The sequence below is a fragment of the Strongyloides ratti genome (genome assembly GCF_001040885.1).
Source record: "Strongyloides ratti genome assembly S_ratti_ED321, chromosome : 1".
Classification (NCBI taxonomy): domain Eukaryota; kingdom Metazoa; phylum Nematoda; class Chromadorea; order Rhabditida; family Strongyloididae; genus Strongyloides; species Strongyloides ratti.
In genome coordinates, this window is record NC_037307.1 from 7,868,384 (window position 1) to 7,885,332 (window position 16,949).

Consider the following 16,949-nt stretch of genomic DNA (forward strand, 5'->3'; position numbering starts at 1 on the left):
AGACATTCCAACATTTAATTCTGGAGGTTGTGTTGTTTGAGGATGGTAATATGTTTCAGGGTGAATTGTGGTAAAAATGGTAAATAACAAAATGAGCCATATTGAAATATGATCATTGAGTGATGACAATTTTACCAAAAAATGGCAAATATTAAGCCGCATTGAGAATAATATAGGATATACTAGAGATTACTTTGAAAAATGAAATCTGTAATTCTAATTAATATTATTATTTAATCTTAAAACTGAAAAAAAACGATTGTCTATACTATAAATATGTATGTAAGATAGGATAGATTAATTTTAATTGGCTAAATCAGTTTTTTTTTTCAGATAGCAATTAATAATATAATTTATAAATTAGTTAACAATGTTTTTGAGAAAATTAACGAAAGATTAAGTAAGCGATATAAATCTGTCGCTTGGACAAATTGAACGATGTCAATTATAAAAAGAATATATTAACTATAATGTTAAAAAAAAAATAAAAGTCACTAGTATTTTAATTTTTATGTAAGTAAAAAAGAATTATATATTTTATTAAAAATTTCACCAAAAAAAAAAAGAAAAATTATTAACCATCATTACATTGTAAGTTTTTTTTTTTTAAATTAAACTGTAATAGTTATTAATCATTACCAAACTTTAAAATGTTTAGTTTATTGGCCTTGCCTTCTTATACATATAAAATTAATTATTCTAAGTAAAGATTTATATATGTTAATTTTAAGTATTTATTTAAAAAAAAATTTTTTTGAAATGTGTAAAGTTTTATTTAAAAAAAAAATTAACATTAAAATTATTTTATCATTATAAAAAAAAATGGTAAAATAAAAATTAATTATAATTTTTTATTTTCTTTAATTGAAACTAAATGAAGACTTACAAATGTATAACAAAAATAATAATTATTGCTTACAATTGTTTTATAGATAAAATATAAATCATTTAAAATGGTTTTTTTTTAATCTTACATATATTGAAGAAAAGTAACGATGTAATAATGGTTGCAGTTTGTTAAACTAATTGAGAAAAATTCTTGTAAAAATATATATGTGTTTTTGAAATAGATAATTTTATCATTAGGAATTATTATTATTATAAATGTTGAAAGGTTATATAATAAGAATCATCAAAATTTCAATTATTTAGTTATAAAAATAAAAATTTTTTACAAGTAAAATTATTAGGGCGATACTTTAAATGATACAAAGATATACTAGACATGAAATAATTTATTATCATAAACTTTAAATTTTTACAACATTTAAGGATATTTATAAAAATTTTTATTAAATCATATTATTAAAAGATGTTAAAATGGAAAAATATTTAAAAAAAAAAATTTTAACTGTTATCTGAATATTTATAATTTTATTAACATTTTCAAATAAATATATAATATGAATGGCAAAACATTTTCAATAATTTTTTTTGTCAGTTACACTGTACAAAGTTTTAAAATAAACGTGAAACATATATATGATTAATAAACGATGATCAACAGTATTGCCATTTAAAAATAGTAAAGATGTTTGGCATTATAATATATGTAACAATGTCTAATGAATATGATTTATGTATATCCATAAGATCAAAATACTTGGACCCAATACGTCATAAACTCTAAATTGTTCTGTTTTGTTGATAATTTTAACTATTAAAAATAAAACATTAAAATTATAACAAAACTTTTTTCTAATAAATAGGAAAAGTGTAATAAATATATTTTCTAGAAATCTTTTATTATTAAAAGATAGATTAGTGAATGATAAAAATCATTTTATATATTTCTTTGGACAGAATTGTTTTTTTTTTGTTAAAAAATATATTAAAATTATTTAATTTTTGCACTATATATAAAAAAAATTAGTTAAAGATAATGAATGGGATTAGTTAAAATGATTGACAGAGATACTAAAAGATGTTCTTTAATTAATTAATGTCAAATTAGACATAAATTTAGTAATTTATAAAATCTAACATAAAGTAAAATAATAATGATAAAAAAAAAATAAAATAATGAAACCACATGATCTATTAAAGTATTTTTACAATTTAGTGGTCCTTCTATTATAATGTAAAATTTTTTGAATCTACTAAAAAAAAAATATCGATCTTTGATTTATTTATATTAATTTATTAGATAATTATTAAAAATTGCCATTGTTAAAATATTTTTAGTATATTAACATCTTAAAATAAAATTTATATAAACTGTATATTAAATAATTTTTCAAATAAAATAAACATCTAACATAACGTAATTGATGCTACATTTAAAACATAATCTAACACTTCAATTAAATGATACTTGGCAGTTACTGATATATTATCTAGGCAATTATTTAAAATATATCTACATATAAAATACTAATATCAATATTAGTAATAAAATCTCTTTTACCTATGATTACCTCATTAATCAGAAAAAGACGTTTTCCATTAAAAAGATTGCAATTAAGTTCAAGAATACAATCAAAAATAAACAAGATACTAAAAATATTTTAAATAAATTATAAAGTTGTAGAAATTAATTGAAAGATAAATGACATAAGTTACTTTTATAAAAATTATATTATTGGCATTTAAAAATTAAAAGTATCATAAAATTATTATATTAAACTTATAATAATATTCTGAATCATTATCATCAAAATATTTTAAAACTATTCTTTTGATTTTTAAACAGCTTATATATGTTGAGAAATTTGAGAAGTTCTCAATTATCATATGAATATCCTATAAATAATATAAATTTGTAGTTGGCAAAATTTTTAATGTATATTTATTGTTAGTTGTTTTAATTTTTTTTTTTTTTAAATATTTTTTTTTATTTAAGTAGATAAAAGTTAATTAGTTTGTAAATTAATTTTGAATGTTAACTTTTAAATTTTAAACCATATGATATATAAAATTCCATAATTCAATATGTTATATATTATAATTAAAATAGAATGAAGGAATAATATATTAATTAAATGTGTTTTAGATGATTCATCAAAGTATATCATATTGAGTTTCATATTAAAATTTTTATAACCAATCATACTTGTAAAATAATAGAAATTTCTTTTATAATTTATATAGTATACCTTAAATTATACAATATAAACTATTATTTATTTTATATTAAAAAGAATACTGTTATTTTAATAAATATATAAAATTATAAATAAAAAAAAATATAGATTATAAACTATCAATTATTTTATGTAAATAAAATTTTTTTACTATAAAGTTTATTATAATTTTTTTATTTTAAAACTTAAATGTTACATATTTAAACATTAAAAAAATATATTTATTAATATATAAATATATTTATTAGTTTGTTAGATATTATTAATAATGTAACATTGGATCACAGTAACATCCATTTACCACATCACAAAGCATTTTTCCATCACAATTTGAATCAAGGCAATCCCTGTCTCGTTTACAAAATGATACTCCTGAATTAAAATGAACTAATGTTAAAAATAAAATAAACAACAATAAGATATAAACTTTCATATTCTACAATTTTCTTCTTATCTAAAATTAAAAAAAAATATAGTTATAATTAAAATAAAATTTTAAAATTATGAAAAGTAAATTGTTTAAAGTATCAATTGATAAAATATATTCTAATGAAATAAATTGTTAAAATAATAAAAAGAATATATATATATATATATATTTTTTTTTATAAAATGCATTAGTATTTGTCAAAGAAAAATTACTTTTTATATTGTTTTTAAAAATAATTCTTTTTATTTTAATTCACAACCTAGAATGAAGATAAAAATATATGTAATTATTATAAATTTATATGTTTTTGATTTTTATATAAAAATATGTGTTTAAATGATTGGCTTTTAAAATTTGATTTATATTTTTATTTTAATTGTTATGATATTTCTTATAAGAAATATTTTGATAAGATATGAAAAAAAAATAATTTTTTTTTTCTATGAGTCATATTTTGGATTAAAAATTTTAAAATTAAGTTTGTATAATTGTATATTTAATAAATATCAATACCTATATTAATATACTTTAAGTAACTTTAAATATTAAATGAAACCTAACGTATCATATATATAATACAAATTTGAACAATTCATTCAATATAAACTATCGTTATGATAGAAGGTATAAGATTATACAAATTATACTAAAAAGTATATTATTTAAACAGCAGCTAAAATTTATATGATGACCGAAAAATTATCAATCTATTTTACATAATTCCATGATTAGCTTAATATTAACTATTTGTCATAAATTATATTTAAATTAAAGTTTTATACATAATTTTCATAATATATATATATTTCAATTTTTGTTTTTTTTTTTTTGTTATTTAAAAAAAAAAAAAAAATTATTTTTCAATTATACCTTCTATCTATTTATGCTCCATTAAAATGTCAGGAAGCAGGAGACCTGACCATTTGAAATTTGATGATGATGATGATAATATATCCGTTTATAATAGATCACAAAATTTATCAAATGGTTTAGATACTATAACTACATTTGGTAAAACAAATTGGAAAAATATTATTATTATTGCTTTTATTGCTTTTACATCTATTGTACCTGAATCAACTATAACACCTATAGAATGGGCATATTTACAGATATCGGATTCTAAAGTTGATGAAGCTTTTTATGGATATTTAACATCGGCAAATGCCTTAGGTCAAGTTATTAGTTCTACAACATCAGGATTTATATCAAATCATATTCAACAAGTAAAAGCACCTATGATATTTGGTTATTTTATAATATTTATTTCATGTGGAATATATTTATCATTAGAATTTATATCAGATAATCGTAGATTTGTTTTTTTACTTTTTGAATTTACAATAGGAATAGCTACTGGTTGTATAAGAATGTATCGTGTTCACATAGCTATGGCAGCAAATGATAAAGATAAACCAAAAGCTTTTGCTATTGTATCAATAGCCACAGTAGTAGCATTAATAATTGGACCACTTATTCAATATATTATTGCTTTTGTATTTAAATATCCAGGTGTTTCAGTAATTGGAAATCTTCATCTAAATATTTTTACAGTACCAGGATATTTAATATTATTTTTTTCAATTATTGCTATTCTAATATTAACTTTATTTTTTAGTTCAAAAGATACAATGAAAAATAGTGAAGCAATAATTATAAATAAAAAAATTAATGAAATTCAGATGGAAGATTTAGATGATATATCTATTGGTAATGGACATTCATTATATGATACATTAAGAAAAAAAAAAGAAATTGCTAAAAAACAAATAAGACTTGATTATTTAGCTATAATGACATGCTTTATAATAAAACTTGCAGTTACCACAACAGCAATATTATTGCGAACGTAAGTTTATGTAAATTTATTTCACAAATATAAATATGATTATAAATTATTTTTTTTTTTATAAATATAATATTATTAAAAAAAAAGTTTTGTAATAATTTAATTATAAAAGAAAAATTTCTTTATAATATAAATTTTATTTATATTATCTTTTATAGGACTATGATTCCATATATTCAAACTGTCTTTGCATTTAATGCTAAACAGCTAGTTAAATATACAACTTTTATACAAATTTCAATTGCAATACTATCATTAATATGTTATTTAAGTTATATATTCTTTAAAATTAATGAAAAATTAAAAGAAAAAGTTGTAATTATTATTGGATTAAGTTTATATATATTATTTTATTTGGTAACATATCCATGGAATTTTTATTCATATACAATTCGTGATAATTTAGATAAAAATATGGAAATTGGTAAGGATAATTTTAAATAAATTATATAATTTTTTAAGATTCACGAATCAATTTTAATGCTACTGATATATGTAGGTATTCATGGTGTTCGACGACTCTCTCAATCAATGGATGGGTTATTTTCCCAGCAATTATTATAGTTATTGGAATTGCCTCACCTTTAATATTAATAAATCTTGAAGTATTATATTCTAAACTTTTAAAAACTGTAAAACAAGGAACTATGCAGGGACTTTTTATGTCTCTTGGAGATCTTTTATCCATCTTTTGTCCAATATTTTATAATAATTTATATGAAATGTCTGGACCAAAAACTATTTGGATAATCCAATTATTTATTAATATTTTTACTCTTTTGATTATATTACTACTTTATAATCGACTATCTCCAATAGTTTCAATAATAACAACAAAAAAATAATAAATTATTTGTAGTCATTTACATTAAATTTATTACTTTTTTTTTTGATTATATATTTATTATTCATCTAAAAATATTATGAAATTTAATTTTTTTATTAAAAAAAAAAAACTCTCACTACTTATTTGATTCAAAATAAATATACAATATAAATTTATTACTAATAATATTTATATTGATCTCTTAATATATAGTCATTATATTATTTTTCTTTTAAAATTATTCAAAAAAATTTTTAATTATTTGTTTAGGCAACGTGTTTTATTATATTCAAATTTTTAAATATGTCTCAAAATTATATCATACATTCTTAATAATTAATCATAATATTTTTATTTTATTAAAATTTTAAATATATAATTATTTTATTTTTTGATAACTTTTTTTTTGATAACTTTTTTTTTAATAACTTTTACTTAATATCATTTTATTTATCTTTATTAAATGAATTACATTAATAAAATAATTAATTTGGAAAGTTATGAAAATGATAAAATTCCTAATTCAAAATTTATCCATTCATATCGTATGCCTTTTGAAGATTTTCTTGATGAAAAATATATATCTGAATTAGTTTCTAAATATTGGATATTAACAATACCCCTGGCAATTTTATATTTATTTGGTATTTTTATATTAAAATCATTTATGAAAGATAGAAAACCATATAAATTAACATGGATACAACCTTTTTGGAATGGAATATTGGCAATATTTTCATTTATTGGTTTAATTAGAATATCTGAAGAAATGTTTTTTGTCATTAAAGATGAAGGTATATATATATCAATTTGTAATACATTTAAAGTTAAGTCAATCTCAGCCTACTGGTATTTCTTTTTTGCCTTCTCAAAATTTATTGAATTAGGTGATACTATAATATTAGTATTAAAAAAAAAAAAATTAACATTATTACATTGTTATCATCATGCCATTGTCCTCATCTATACATGGCAATCAGGGGCAGAACAAATTGGTGCTGGAAGGTGGTTTATATGGATGAATTTTTTGGCACACTCATTAATGTATACATACTTCACAACAATGTCATTTAATATAAAATTATTAAAAAAATATGCTTGTTACATAACATCTATCCAAATACTTCAAATGTTTGTTGGAATGATCATATCATTAAATGTATATTATATCAAAACATTCACAAACCACAAGTGTAAACAAACTTATTTTAATTTATATTTTTGCTTCATGATATATTTGTCTTTTGCCTTCTTATTTATTAAATTTTTTGTTACATCATACTATGCAAAGAAAATTAAAATAAATTAAATTTTTATCCAATAAAATATATTTTATTATTCATTATTTAATACTTTTTTTTAACTGTAAAAATTTTATTGATATATTATTAATAAAAATTTATTTGATAAAAATGTATAGAAAATATTTCTAAAGAAATATTGTGATATCATTATTCATTAGTACTATTTTAAACATAATGCAATTTTTACTTTTTATTCATTAAAAAGTATAAAAAGTAATATTAAATTGTTGATAAATAATATAACAGACCCAATTTTTTGAAAAATGTTATTATATAATTTCATTTTTAATTATATAAAATTTTATCTATCAATAATATAATCTTTTATAAATACATCTTTTAAAATATTTTTATCACTAAAGAATGTTATTAACAATTACATTTTAGAAGTAAATATCATATCATATTAATTAATATACAATGTATAGTAATTACCTATCCATTAAAATTAATTATGATACAAATACTGATAGTTAAAAACAACAATTAAAAAAAGTTTACTTATTTTTAATAGACACCTTAAAAAGCAAAATTATAATTATTAAAGTAAAAAAAAAAATTTAATAAACGACATTTTTTTGTTTAAAACTTAAAACAGTAATAAAAAAAAAAATAGCACTTAACCATTAAGGCATTTTATGCATGGTGAATTATATTAAACTATGTGAATAAAATTTATATTTTGAAGCGAGATCAAGATGTTTGTTTTCTAAACTTCTTGATGATGTTTTGTTAAAGGCGTTTCTTCAGGAGTCTGTGGAACTAAATTTCCTCGACTTTCTGGGAAGTATTCGCCAGAATTTCTCCATTTGTTTAGAGCAGCACAACCAAAAATGATACAAAGTAACAAGAGAAGAATGACAATAATTATAATAAGTGGAAGAAGCCATCCCCATGCTTTTGATACCTGAAGTTGATGTCTTAATTTGGAGGTAAATTTTGTTGGAAGAGTTTTTTCACTATAAGTTTGGGAATTGACAAATGAGTTAGTTGCTTCACATCTATAATTTCCAGCATCTTCTTCTTTTAAATCAACAATAGTTAAACTTTTTGAAATTTTATTAAATCTATATTTTTCGCTATTCAAATTAACAGGTTCATCGTTTCGGTACCATACAATATGAGGAATAGGATCACCAACTACAGGACATTCTAATGTCACATTTCCTTCAATGTAACCTTTTGTTGGTTCTGCAGTAAAGTCAAAAGAGTCATTTTTTTCAGAAAAAGTATCAATTAAATTCATCTTATTTTCATCAATCAAAAAAATTGGTCTACTTCTAATAAACATATTTCCATGAACTTCTATATCATTTTCTAAAAATATTTCACATTTATATTTTCCAATATCTTTTATTGTTGCTTCTGGTTCAAATTTAACATACACAACATTGTTTCGTATTTCGGCATGTTGATGTTTCACAACACTAGTATTTCCATCATGGATATGCATGATTCTAACAGATTTTATTGGTAGAGGATGTTTTCTGTCATCAGATCTAACTCCCTGACACCTATAAGAAAAAAAAATTATTAAATTTCAATCACATTTTACTAAATAATATTTATCTTTATAAAAAAATAAAAGTTATATATCTTATGATAAAAAATGTTTAACATACCATAAATCGGGTATCTTTTTTGCAAGAGGACTAGTAATTGAACCTTTACCATAAGCAATATCAAAAACTACTTGTACATTACCTTGAGCATAATATGTTGGTTGAGTTTCTTGCGGTAAAATAACTTCTAATAATGTTATAATTATCAAGACGATAAAAACTAATTTAGCTAAAATAAAGAAGAATAATTAAATTATGCTTGATTGTTAAAGAAGAAAAAAACTTACCACCACCTTTGTACATTTTTTTTCTTGCTTTTGATATTATATCTAACTACTATTAACTTTTGGCTTAATAAAAATATCATCCAACAAGCAACAATGTCTGCTACAATGACTGATTTATCAAATCTTTTGATTGTGTCTCTCAACAACCAGTTGTTAATCGAGATGAAGAAAAATGTCTGTGTATCACAATGTATCTTTCAACAACGCAATATGAATATAAAACTATGCCAGAATATGATGTTCTTTGATTACAAAGAAGCGTCTCCAACAATCACTTTTATTTAATGATCTAAAAAAAACATACATATAATTATGTTATCATATAAATTAATTCTTACTAGAATAATATTGATAAATATCAACGCATGAAATAAAAAAAAAATATAGTGAGCTAAAATATTTACTCATTCTTAGCATATATTTAAATATATATATATATATATTTCTATTTAAAATTGTTTTTACCATTATATATATCGTGCATTTTAAAAAAAAAAAAAAATAACTGTTAAAAAAATATGTATATTTTATCCCCTGTTTATCGGATTTGAAAAATGTAACCTTTGACGGAAAGAGTAGAAGAAGAAGAAGAAGGTATAATGCCTAAACTACAAATACCATTAACAAAAACAAAACAATGACATTCCACTGAGTAACAAAATAAAATATAAAGTACAAAAATTTGATAATACAAATAAATAAATAATAAAATAAAGAAAAAGATGTTTTCTAAACAAAAAGTTCGTACAATCTCTTTGTAAATCATCAAAATTTGGTTGATTGAATTATGATACTGAGAAATAGATTCCAAATGATGAAATATTAAATTATATTTTGTCCCTGTTTAAAATGTAAAAAAAAAAATTTAGAGAAAAAAAAAATAAACATTTACAGGTTTACAAAACACTCTTATAGCTCCAGCATTTTATTTTTTTCATTATTAATAAATACACACAAGTATTTTTTTAACATTTACAGATAGCAAATAATGAATGTTTGCATATTTACAACAAAAAAAAAAAAATAGTGCAATAAAATACCAAAAACATTTTTAAACAATTATCTATTCAGCTTAAAAGTGAAGGCGAATTTCATTAATCTTATAATAGGATAAAATGTAAAATTTTAAAAATAATAATATTTTTTTTTAAATTTTTTTATATTTTCACATTAGAATTTAAAAAAAAAAAGAAATAATATCATAGTTTCTAATACACTATCTATCGAAACATTTGTATAATAGTAATGTTAAAGACAATAAATTCATTAATATTTAAAAAATAATAAAATTGATTGGTAGTAAAAAAAAAAACATTTTAAGGTGTATTTAAGATTAGCACATTTTTCTCTTCCTTTTTCTTAGTCACGATAGTAGCATCTACTTAAAAATTTATATAAATATCAAGAAATAAAAATATTTAATTTGTATTTAGATATTTTTAAATTAAATATAAAGATAATATATTATTAGTTCAAGATTCAGACAAGTTAAAAAAAAATAAAATATATAAATGTGTTAGAAATAGTAAATATATACAAACTTTTTATATGAAAATTATTAAATCAAGCTTAATATAATTTGTTCGTAACTTAATAAAAAAAAAATTTAATTTACCCAAAATAAGTTCAATGTTTGGGAAACAAAAATTTACCAAAACAAGTAAATAAATTATGTAACAATTTTAAACTTTAATAATATAATTTTACTAAATAATACAATAAAAGTACTATTATTGTTATCAATATAAAATAAGATTTTAAATACATATAGAATTTACCTTTATTCCAATTTATTTACAATAACAATACATTAAAACATTTATTTACAATAAATTCAAACCTCAAAATAATAATTATCTCAGTGAATGACTTCTTTTAATAGATTAAATTTAATTTAAAATTTTTCCTCTTTTTAGATAAAGGTAAACTGAACTATAAATTAAACTATATATAATAATAAAATATTAAAGATAGGAAAGTATACATATTATACAACAAAAATTTTCATAATTGTATTTTGAATTATAAAAATTATATTGAAATATATTTTTGACCATTATAAATATTTATTGTAAATGTCTAATATATATATTATAAATGATTAATAATTTAAAATGTGAGAAAAACTTTTCAATGAAAAATTTACTCACTAATTTTATTCTCATACAAAAATTTTTAAGTTTTCTAATAATAATTCAATATAAATATTTATATTATTCAACAATTTATCATGATCAATTTTTGTGTCATATATATATATATATATATAATATTAAATGTTTCATTCTTGATAACAGTGTAATCATGTAAGCTGTAAAAATATTATTGAAGGTTTATCGGAAAAATGAAAGTAAACCCTCGGGAGAATAGTATGTGATAACAATTGTTGTATCAATGACATTTTCTTTTTTCTTACAAAGAAACATTAAAGTTTAAAAATTCAAATAAATTATTAAAATCTTTTAAAGGAATTTTTCTACTATACATTACTAGCATTATATAATGACTCACTTAGTGGTAACAAAATAAAATATCTTAAGAAAATAATATAAAAAAGATAATAAGAAAAGAAATTAATAGTTAAAATAACAAAATTTAAACTTTGTATTTGGAATATAAGAGATACAGATAACAATATAAAATACATTATCTCTATAGTTTAATTATCTTTTTTTTTTTTTTTATTTCTAAAAATATAGAAATAGAAGAGAGACAAATAAAAATAAATATAAGTAAAAAAAGGAAGAAACAATATAAAATGATTGTTATAAAAAAAAAGACATTTATGGTTAAAGTTAGATTAATTTAATATAAAATTAAGATACATATACATATTTTTTGATCTAAACTATTGCATTTAATTATTTGTATAAGATACTCTTTTTCATTGATAGAGATAGGAAGAGCCCGGCAAAAATAAACCCCGTACAGAGTTAGATAAAGTATTAATTTTATATATGATCGGACACAGTAAATGAAGGCTGAAGGAGATAATAGTTTTAATGGCAGTATATATTTCTTTTTTAGTTTGATGACATTAAAAACTAATAAAATATCATAACCTTTTTTGTACAAAAGAAAAAAAAAGAAAAAGTTCCAAACAAAAGAAAAATAAAAAGAATGAAATGGTAGTTGATAAAATATATTTATAAGATTAAATTTTTAAAAAATATTGAATGTTAAAAATTTTTTATAAAATACTATCTTTTTTATGAAATCAAAAGTTATTATAATAAATGTTGTAATATTACTAATAAAATTATAATGAGGACAAAATATAAAATAAAAATTTTTTCTTTTATTTTTATCCTAGAATGTCCCTATCATACATAATGTCATTAATATTGATAAAATTATTTTATTACTACTATTTATATTTAAAAATATACGTTTGATCAATCCAAATTACTTTCATATTTAAATTAAATAATGTAGACAAATTAGTTAAGAATACTTTACAATATTAATTTGAAAACATTAAAATGTAAAATATAAATTAAAATATCAATGATTATGATTTTAATAATGACTAAGAGAAGTATAAAATTGAAATATAACTCTTGTTGTGAGCATTTTTAAAAATTTTTAAAAACACAAAGAGGAAAGTGAAAAATCATAGCAAATAATATATGAGTATGCAATAAACAATGTAAATATAAAGGAAGTGCAAACCTTTATTGTAACATATTCCTACTAATGTTTAGAGAAATGAATATAACATATTTTTTTTTAATATATTTTTTTTTTCTTTACAATAAATCTATTAAAATATAGAAATTAATAAAAAAAAATAATAAAATAATTAGATATAAAACATTGTACCAATCCATTGATAAGCATATTGCAATACATTTTTATTTAAAATAAGTGATAAGTTAAAAGAATAATAATATAAAACCTATGTTTCTAATTAAGTAATCAGTCCTGATTTATTTTAGAATACTTTTAGTTAAAAATTTTGACATAAATTTCAAAAATCAAAGTGCAAAATAAAAACTAATATTAAATATTCAATTATGCATTTACCGCATTCATTATTTAACTTATGATGTTTATGTCAAATGAGATAAATTTTTATAATTATTGTCATTTCAATAAGACAAGTGAATGGTATTTTAATTGAATTTTGATTTAATCATCCTGTCAATTTAATGAATCATACAGATGTGTTATTGAAACATCTTTCAAAGTGATTTCCGTTACTTTTTTTTTTAATTAAAATTATTATAATAATTTTTTAATTAAAGGAATCTTATATTATTAATTAAAATAATTCCAAAAAAAAAAGAAGAAGTTATGCAGTCATTAATATATTTTAAATATAATTAAACTTACTAAATAAAATATATATATAATAAATTGAATAAGCACTATGAAAAATAAAAATATCTTAAGTAACATCCTTGAAAAGTGTAAAATTTTCTAGTTTTAATGACATATAAAACTTATGTAATAAAGATTCTACAAAATACCTTAATCATTTGCAATTAAATATCTAATTAAATTATTTCTAAAACAATATTTTTATTAATATTATTATTATTATTATTCAATAGACAAAACTTAATGACTAAAAAAACAATAGTTTTTAAAATTAATAATTGTTATTATAAAATTTTGTTATCATCGAATGTAATTAATATTGTATTGTTTAATTATCAAAATAAACAGTTTTAATATTATTACCATTCTATCTAACTTCTAATTGTTTTTTTTTAAACAAATGTTTGTATAATATTAAACCTGAAATTACACTAGGTGTAGTTTTTTTTTTTTATTTTCTACCATTATTTCTTAAAATAACTTTTACTAAACAAAGTAATTTTTTATTTTTAATATTTTCAATATTCAAATTATAAATATAAAAATTCAATAATATTAACTTTTTTTTTATAAAAAAATTTAAACAGGTATAATTTTGGGAATGTTTATTAAAGAGATACGAAAAGTTCAGTGATACTATGAAGTAAAATTGATATAAACATTTTACTTTCAAAATTTAATTCATTCTTATTCTTAGATTAGAATCATTTCAAAATTAAAGTAAGATAAAAAGTACTAGCAGATATTTAATATTAATACTATATGTTATAAATTTTAGTTATCTTTAAAATTTAAAATAAGAAATATTTGTCAGTTGTATATTAACAACAAAAATTACCTAATAAATTTATTTTCTTTTAAAATTAATAATTTCATGTAAATTTACTTTTAAAAATTATTAAATGTTTGATTTTATCAAAAACTTTTTAAGAATTCCATAGTTATTGCAATATAATATTTAAAGAAACTTCTTTTTTTTTCTTTAAAAATATATGACAATAAAAAAATCATTAAAGATTAAAAAACATTTTTCATATAATTTTTTATTACTCACAATATAAATAATTATTCATTATTTTAGTAAATATTTCAGAATACTCTATTAATTACACAACATATATATAACCATATTTAATTTATTAAAAAAAAAAGAATGCTTCAACATACTTAAATTTCAACCTTATTTTACCTTCAAAAAATTATATTAAAATTTATTATTCCAAATTGTATTTTGTCAAAGTAAATACTATATAATTTGACATTATAAAGTATACACTACTAAAAATGTATCATTTAAAAATTTTTTTTTCTACTTGATACATTGATAATAAACTAGAATTAATAGAAATATTTTAAATTAATAAATTGAGTCAAAAAAATTTCAGATAACTATTTATTAAGCTAAAAAAAAAAATTTTTTTTTTTGATTATAATAATGTGTTATTGGAATAACTTGTTAATTTACAGTTTATGACAAGAAAAAAAAATTATATATTTATGAATTAATTTTTAATATTATAATTTTGTTATTAAACTATATATATATCATTGAGTTTTATAATATACAATAACCGGTTGTTATGGAAAAAGCTATTGAAAAGACAATACGACTTGTGGTTTTGTGCCACTTTATTTAATAATTTAACCTTGTAAAAGATGATTTTTACAAAATAATATTTATTTTAATCATTTATTTATAGCTTAACTATGATCTATATACGAGGAGAATTCCGTGAGATTATTTGTTTTATACTTGGTTTTTTTGCTGGTATTATAATTATGCTTACTAATATGGATAAAACAATTATTAATAAAAATTATGATTATATAGGAAAAAGATTTATTAGAGATATATCAAAAAAAGATTATAATATTAGTGAGACTGTATGGCCAACCACATTAATAGATAAAAAAAATAAAAATATTATTAAAAATAATAAAGAATTTTATGAAAATTTTAAAAATTATACAGAAAAGAAAAAATATCTAGATTTAATGAATAATAATTATACTGGTAAAATAATATTTTATTACTAAAATTATTAAATTTTATAGATGAAAGTATTATTAGTAATGTTGTTTATGAGAATGTACGTGTATTATGTTGGATAATGACACATCCAAATAATACATATAAAAAGGCAATCCATATTAATGAGACATGGGGAAAAAAATGTACAAAACTTTTATTTATAAATGCAGATTTAAAAAGTAATCTTCCAAGTGTTGATCTTAATGTTACCGATGGCCGTAAATTTTTATGGCAAAAAACAAAAAAGGCACTTGCTTATTTATATAAAACAGAACTTAATAATTATGATTGGTTTTTGAAGGCGGATGATGATACTTATGTAATAATGGAAAATTTACGTTTTATGTTATTAGCATACCCCTCCACAATTCCTGTTTATTTTGGTTGTAAATTTAAAAAATTTGTTAATCAAGGGTATATGTCTGGTGGAGCAGGATATGTTTTATCGAGGTTAGATTTTATCATTATTTTTATATATAATAATTATTTAACTTTTTCTCTTTTTTTTTAAGAAAAGCTTTAAAAGATTTTAATGAAATTGCTTTAGTTGATCCAAAAAAATGTAAACAAAATGATATGGGTGCTGAGGATGTTGAGTTAGGGAAATGTCTTCAGAATGCTGGAGTTATTGCTGGTGATTCAAGAGATAAAGATGGTAGACATAGAATGTTTCCCCTAAGTCCCTTATATCATTTTCATAGAAATAATATTACAAAAAAATCATTACTACCAAAATGGTTTTATCAATATATGTATTATCCATATAATGATACAAAAGAATGTTGTAGCGACTCTATGATATCATTTCATTATGTAACACCTCAATTAATGTATACAATTCACAATCTTCTCTATAATATTCAACCATTTGGATTAAAAAGAAATAAAGAATTAACTAATTTAAAAGATAATGAAAATCCATTGGAATTTGCTAAAAAGTTATCTAGATTAAATGCGCATAAGTTAACGCCTCCAAAAGATATGCAACTTTTTTCAACAAAATCACCAAATACCAAAAAACGTGAAAAGTCGAAACATGAAAATCATAGAAATGCAACAGAAAAATCTTTGACAACAAAAAAAATGTCATCAACAAGTAAAAGGGATATTGTATTGATAACTTCTACAAAACATCCATAGAAAAGTAAATTAATATACAAATATATATAACATCTTTTTAAAATTTACCTAAACTTACAATTATTTAAAAGTAACGGGTTATATTAAAATAATAAAATTAATTATTTTATCTT

At 19.2% G+C, this 16,949-nt stretch overlaps 4 protein-coding genes across 4 annotated transcripts; 3 read left to right on the plus strand and 1 right to left on the minus strand.

Annotated features, from left to right (window-relative positions):
* Positions 1 to 4,409: 4,409 nt before the first annotated feature.
* SRAE_1000243200 (Major facilitator superfamily and Major facilitator superfamily domain, general substrate transporter-containing protein) lies at positions 4,410 to 6,207 on the plus strand (the record flags this gene model as incomplete). The annotated part of the gene is made up of 3 exons (XM_024649508.1): positions 4,410 to 5,362; positions 5,521 to 5,786; positions 5,825 to 6,207. 3 exons carry the CDS (start codon positions 4,410 to 4,412, stop codon positions 6,205 to 6,207), a joined length of 1,602 nt encoding a protein of 533 aa, XP_024503378.1.
* A 444-nt stretch (positions 6,208 to 6,651) lies between these two features.
* SRAE_1000243300 (Elongation of very long chain fatty acids protein) lies at positions 6,652 to 8,141 on the plus strand (the record flags this gene model as incomplete). The annotated part of the gene is made up of 3 exons (XM_024649509.1): positions 6,652 to 6,982; positions 7,031 to 7,347; positions 8,124 to 8,141. The coding sequence occupies 3 exons, from the start codon at positions 6,652 to 6,654 to the stop codon at positions 8,139 to 8,141; spliced, it is 666 nt and encodes a 221-aa protein (XP_024503379.1).
* A 60-nt stretch (positions 8,142 to 8,201) lies between these two features.
* SRAE_1000243400 (Immunoglobulin subtype 2 domain and Immunoglobulin subtype domain and Immunoglobulin-like domain and Immunoglobulin I-set domain and Immunoglobulin-like fold domain-containing protein) lies at positions 8,202 to 9,357 on the minus strand (the record flags this gene model as incomplete). Its single annotated transcript, XM_024649510.1, has 3 exons — positions 8,202 to 9,006; positions 9,115 to 9,283; positions 9,342 to 9,357. The coding sequence occupies 3 exons, from the start codon at positions 9,355 to 9,357 to the stop codon at positions 8,202 to 8,204; spliced, it is 990 nt and encodes a 329-aa protein (XP_024503380.1).
* A 5,887-nt stretch (positions 9,358 to 15,244) lies between these two features.
* On the plus strand, positions 15,245 to 16,836 carry SRAE_1000243500 (Glycoprotein-N-acetylgalactosamine 3-beta-galactosyltransferase 1; the record flags this gene model as incomplete). The annotated part of the gene is made up of 4 exons (XM_024649511.1): positions 15,245 to 15,285; positions 15,365 to 15,678; positions 15,720 to 16,146; positions 16,209 to 16,836. 4 exons carry the CDS (start codon positions 15,245 to 15,247, stop codon positions 16,834 to 16,836), a joined length of 1,410 nt encoding a protein of 469 aa, XP_024503381.1.
* Between the last annotated feature and the right edge of the window lie 113 nt (positions 16,837 to 16,949).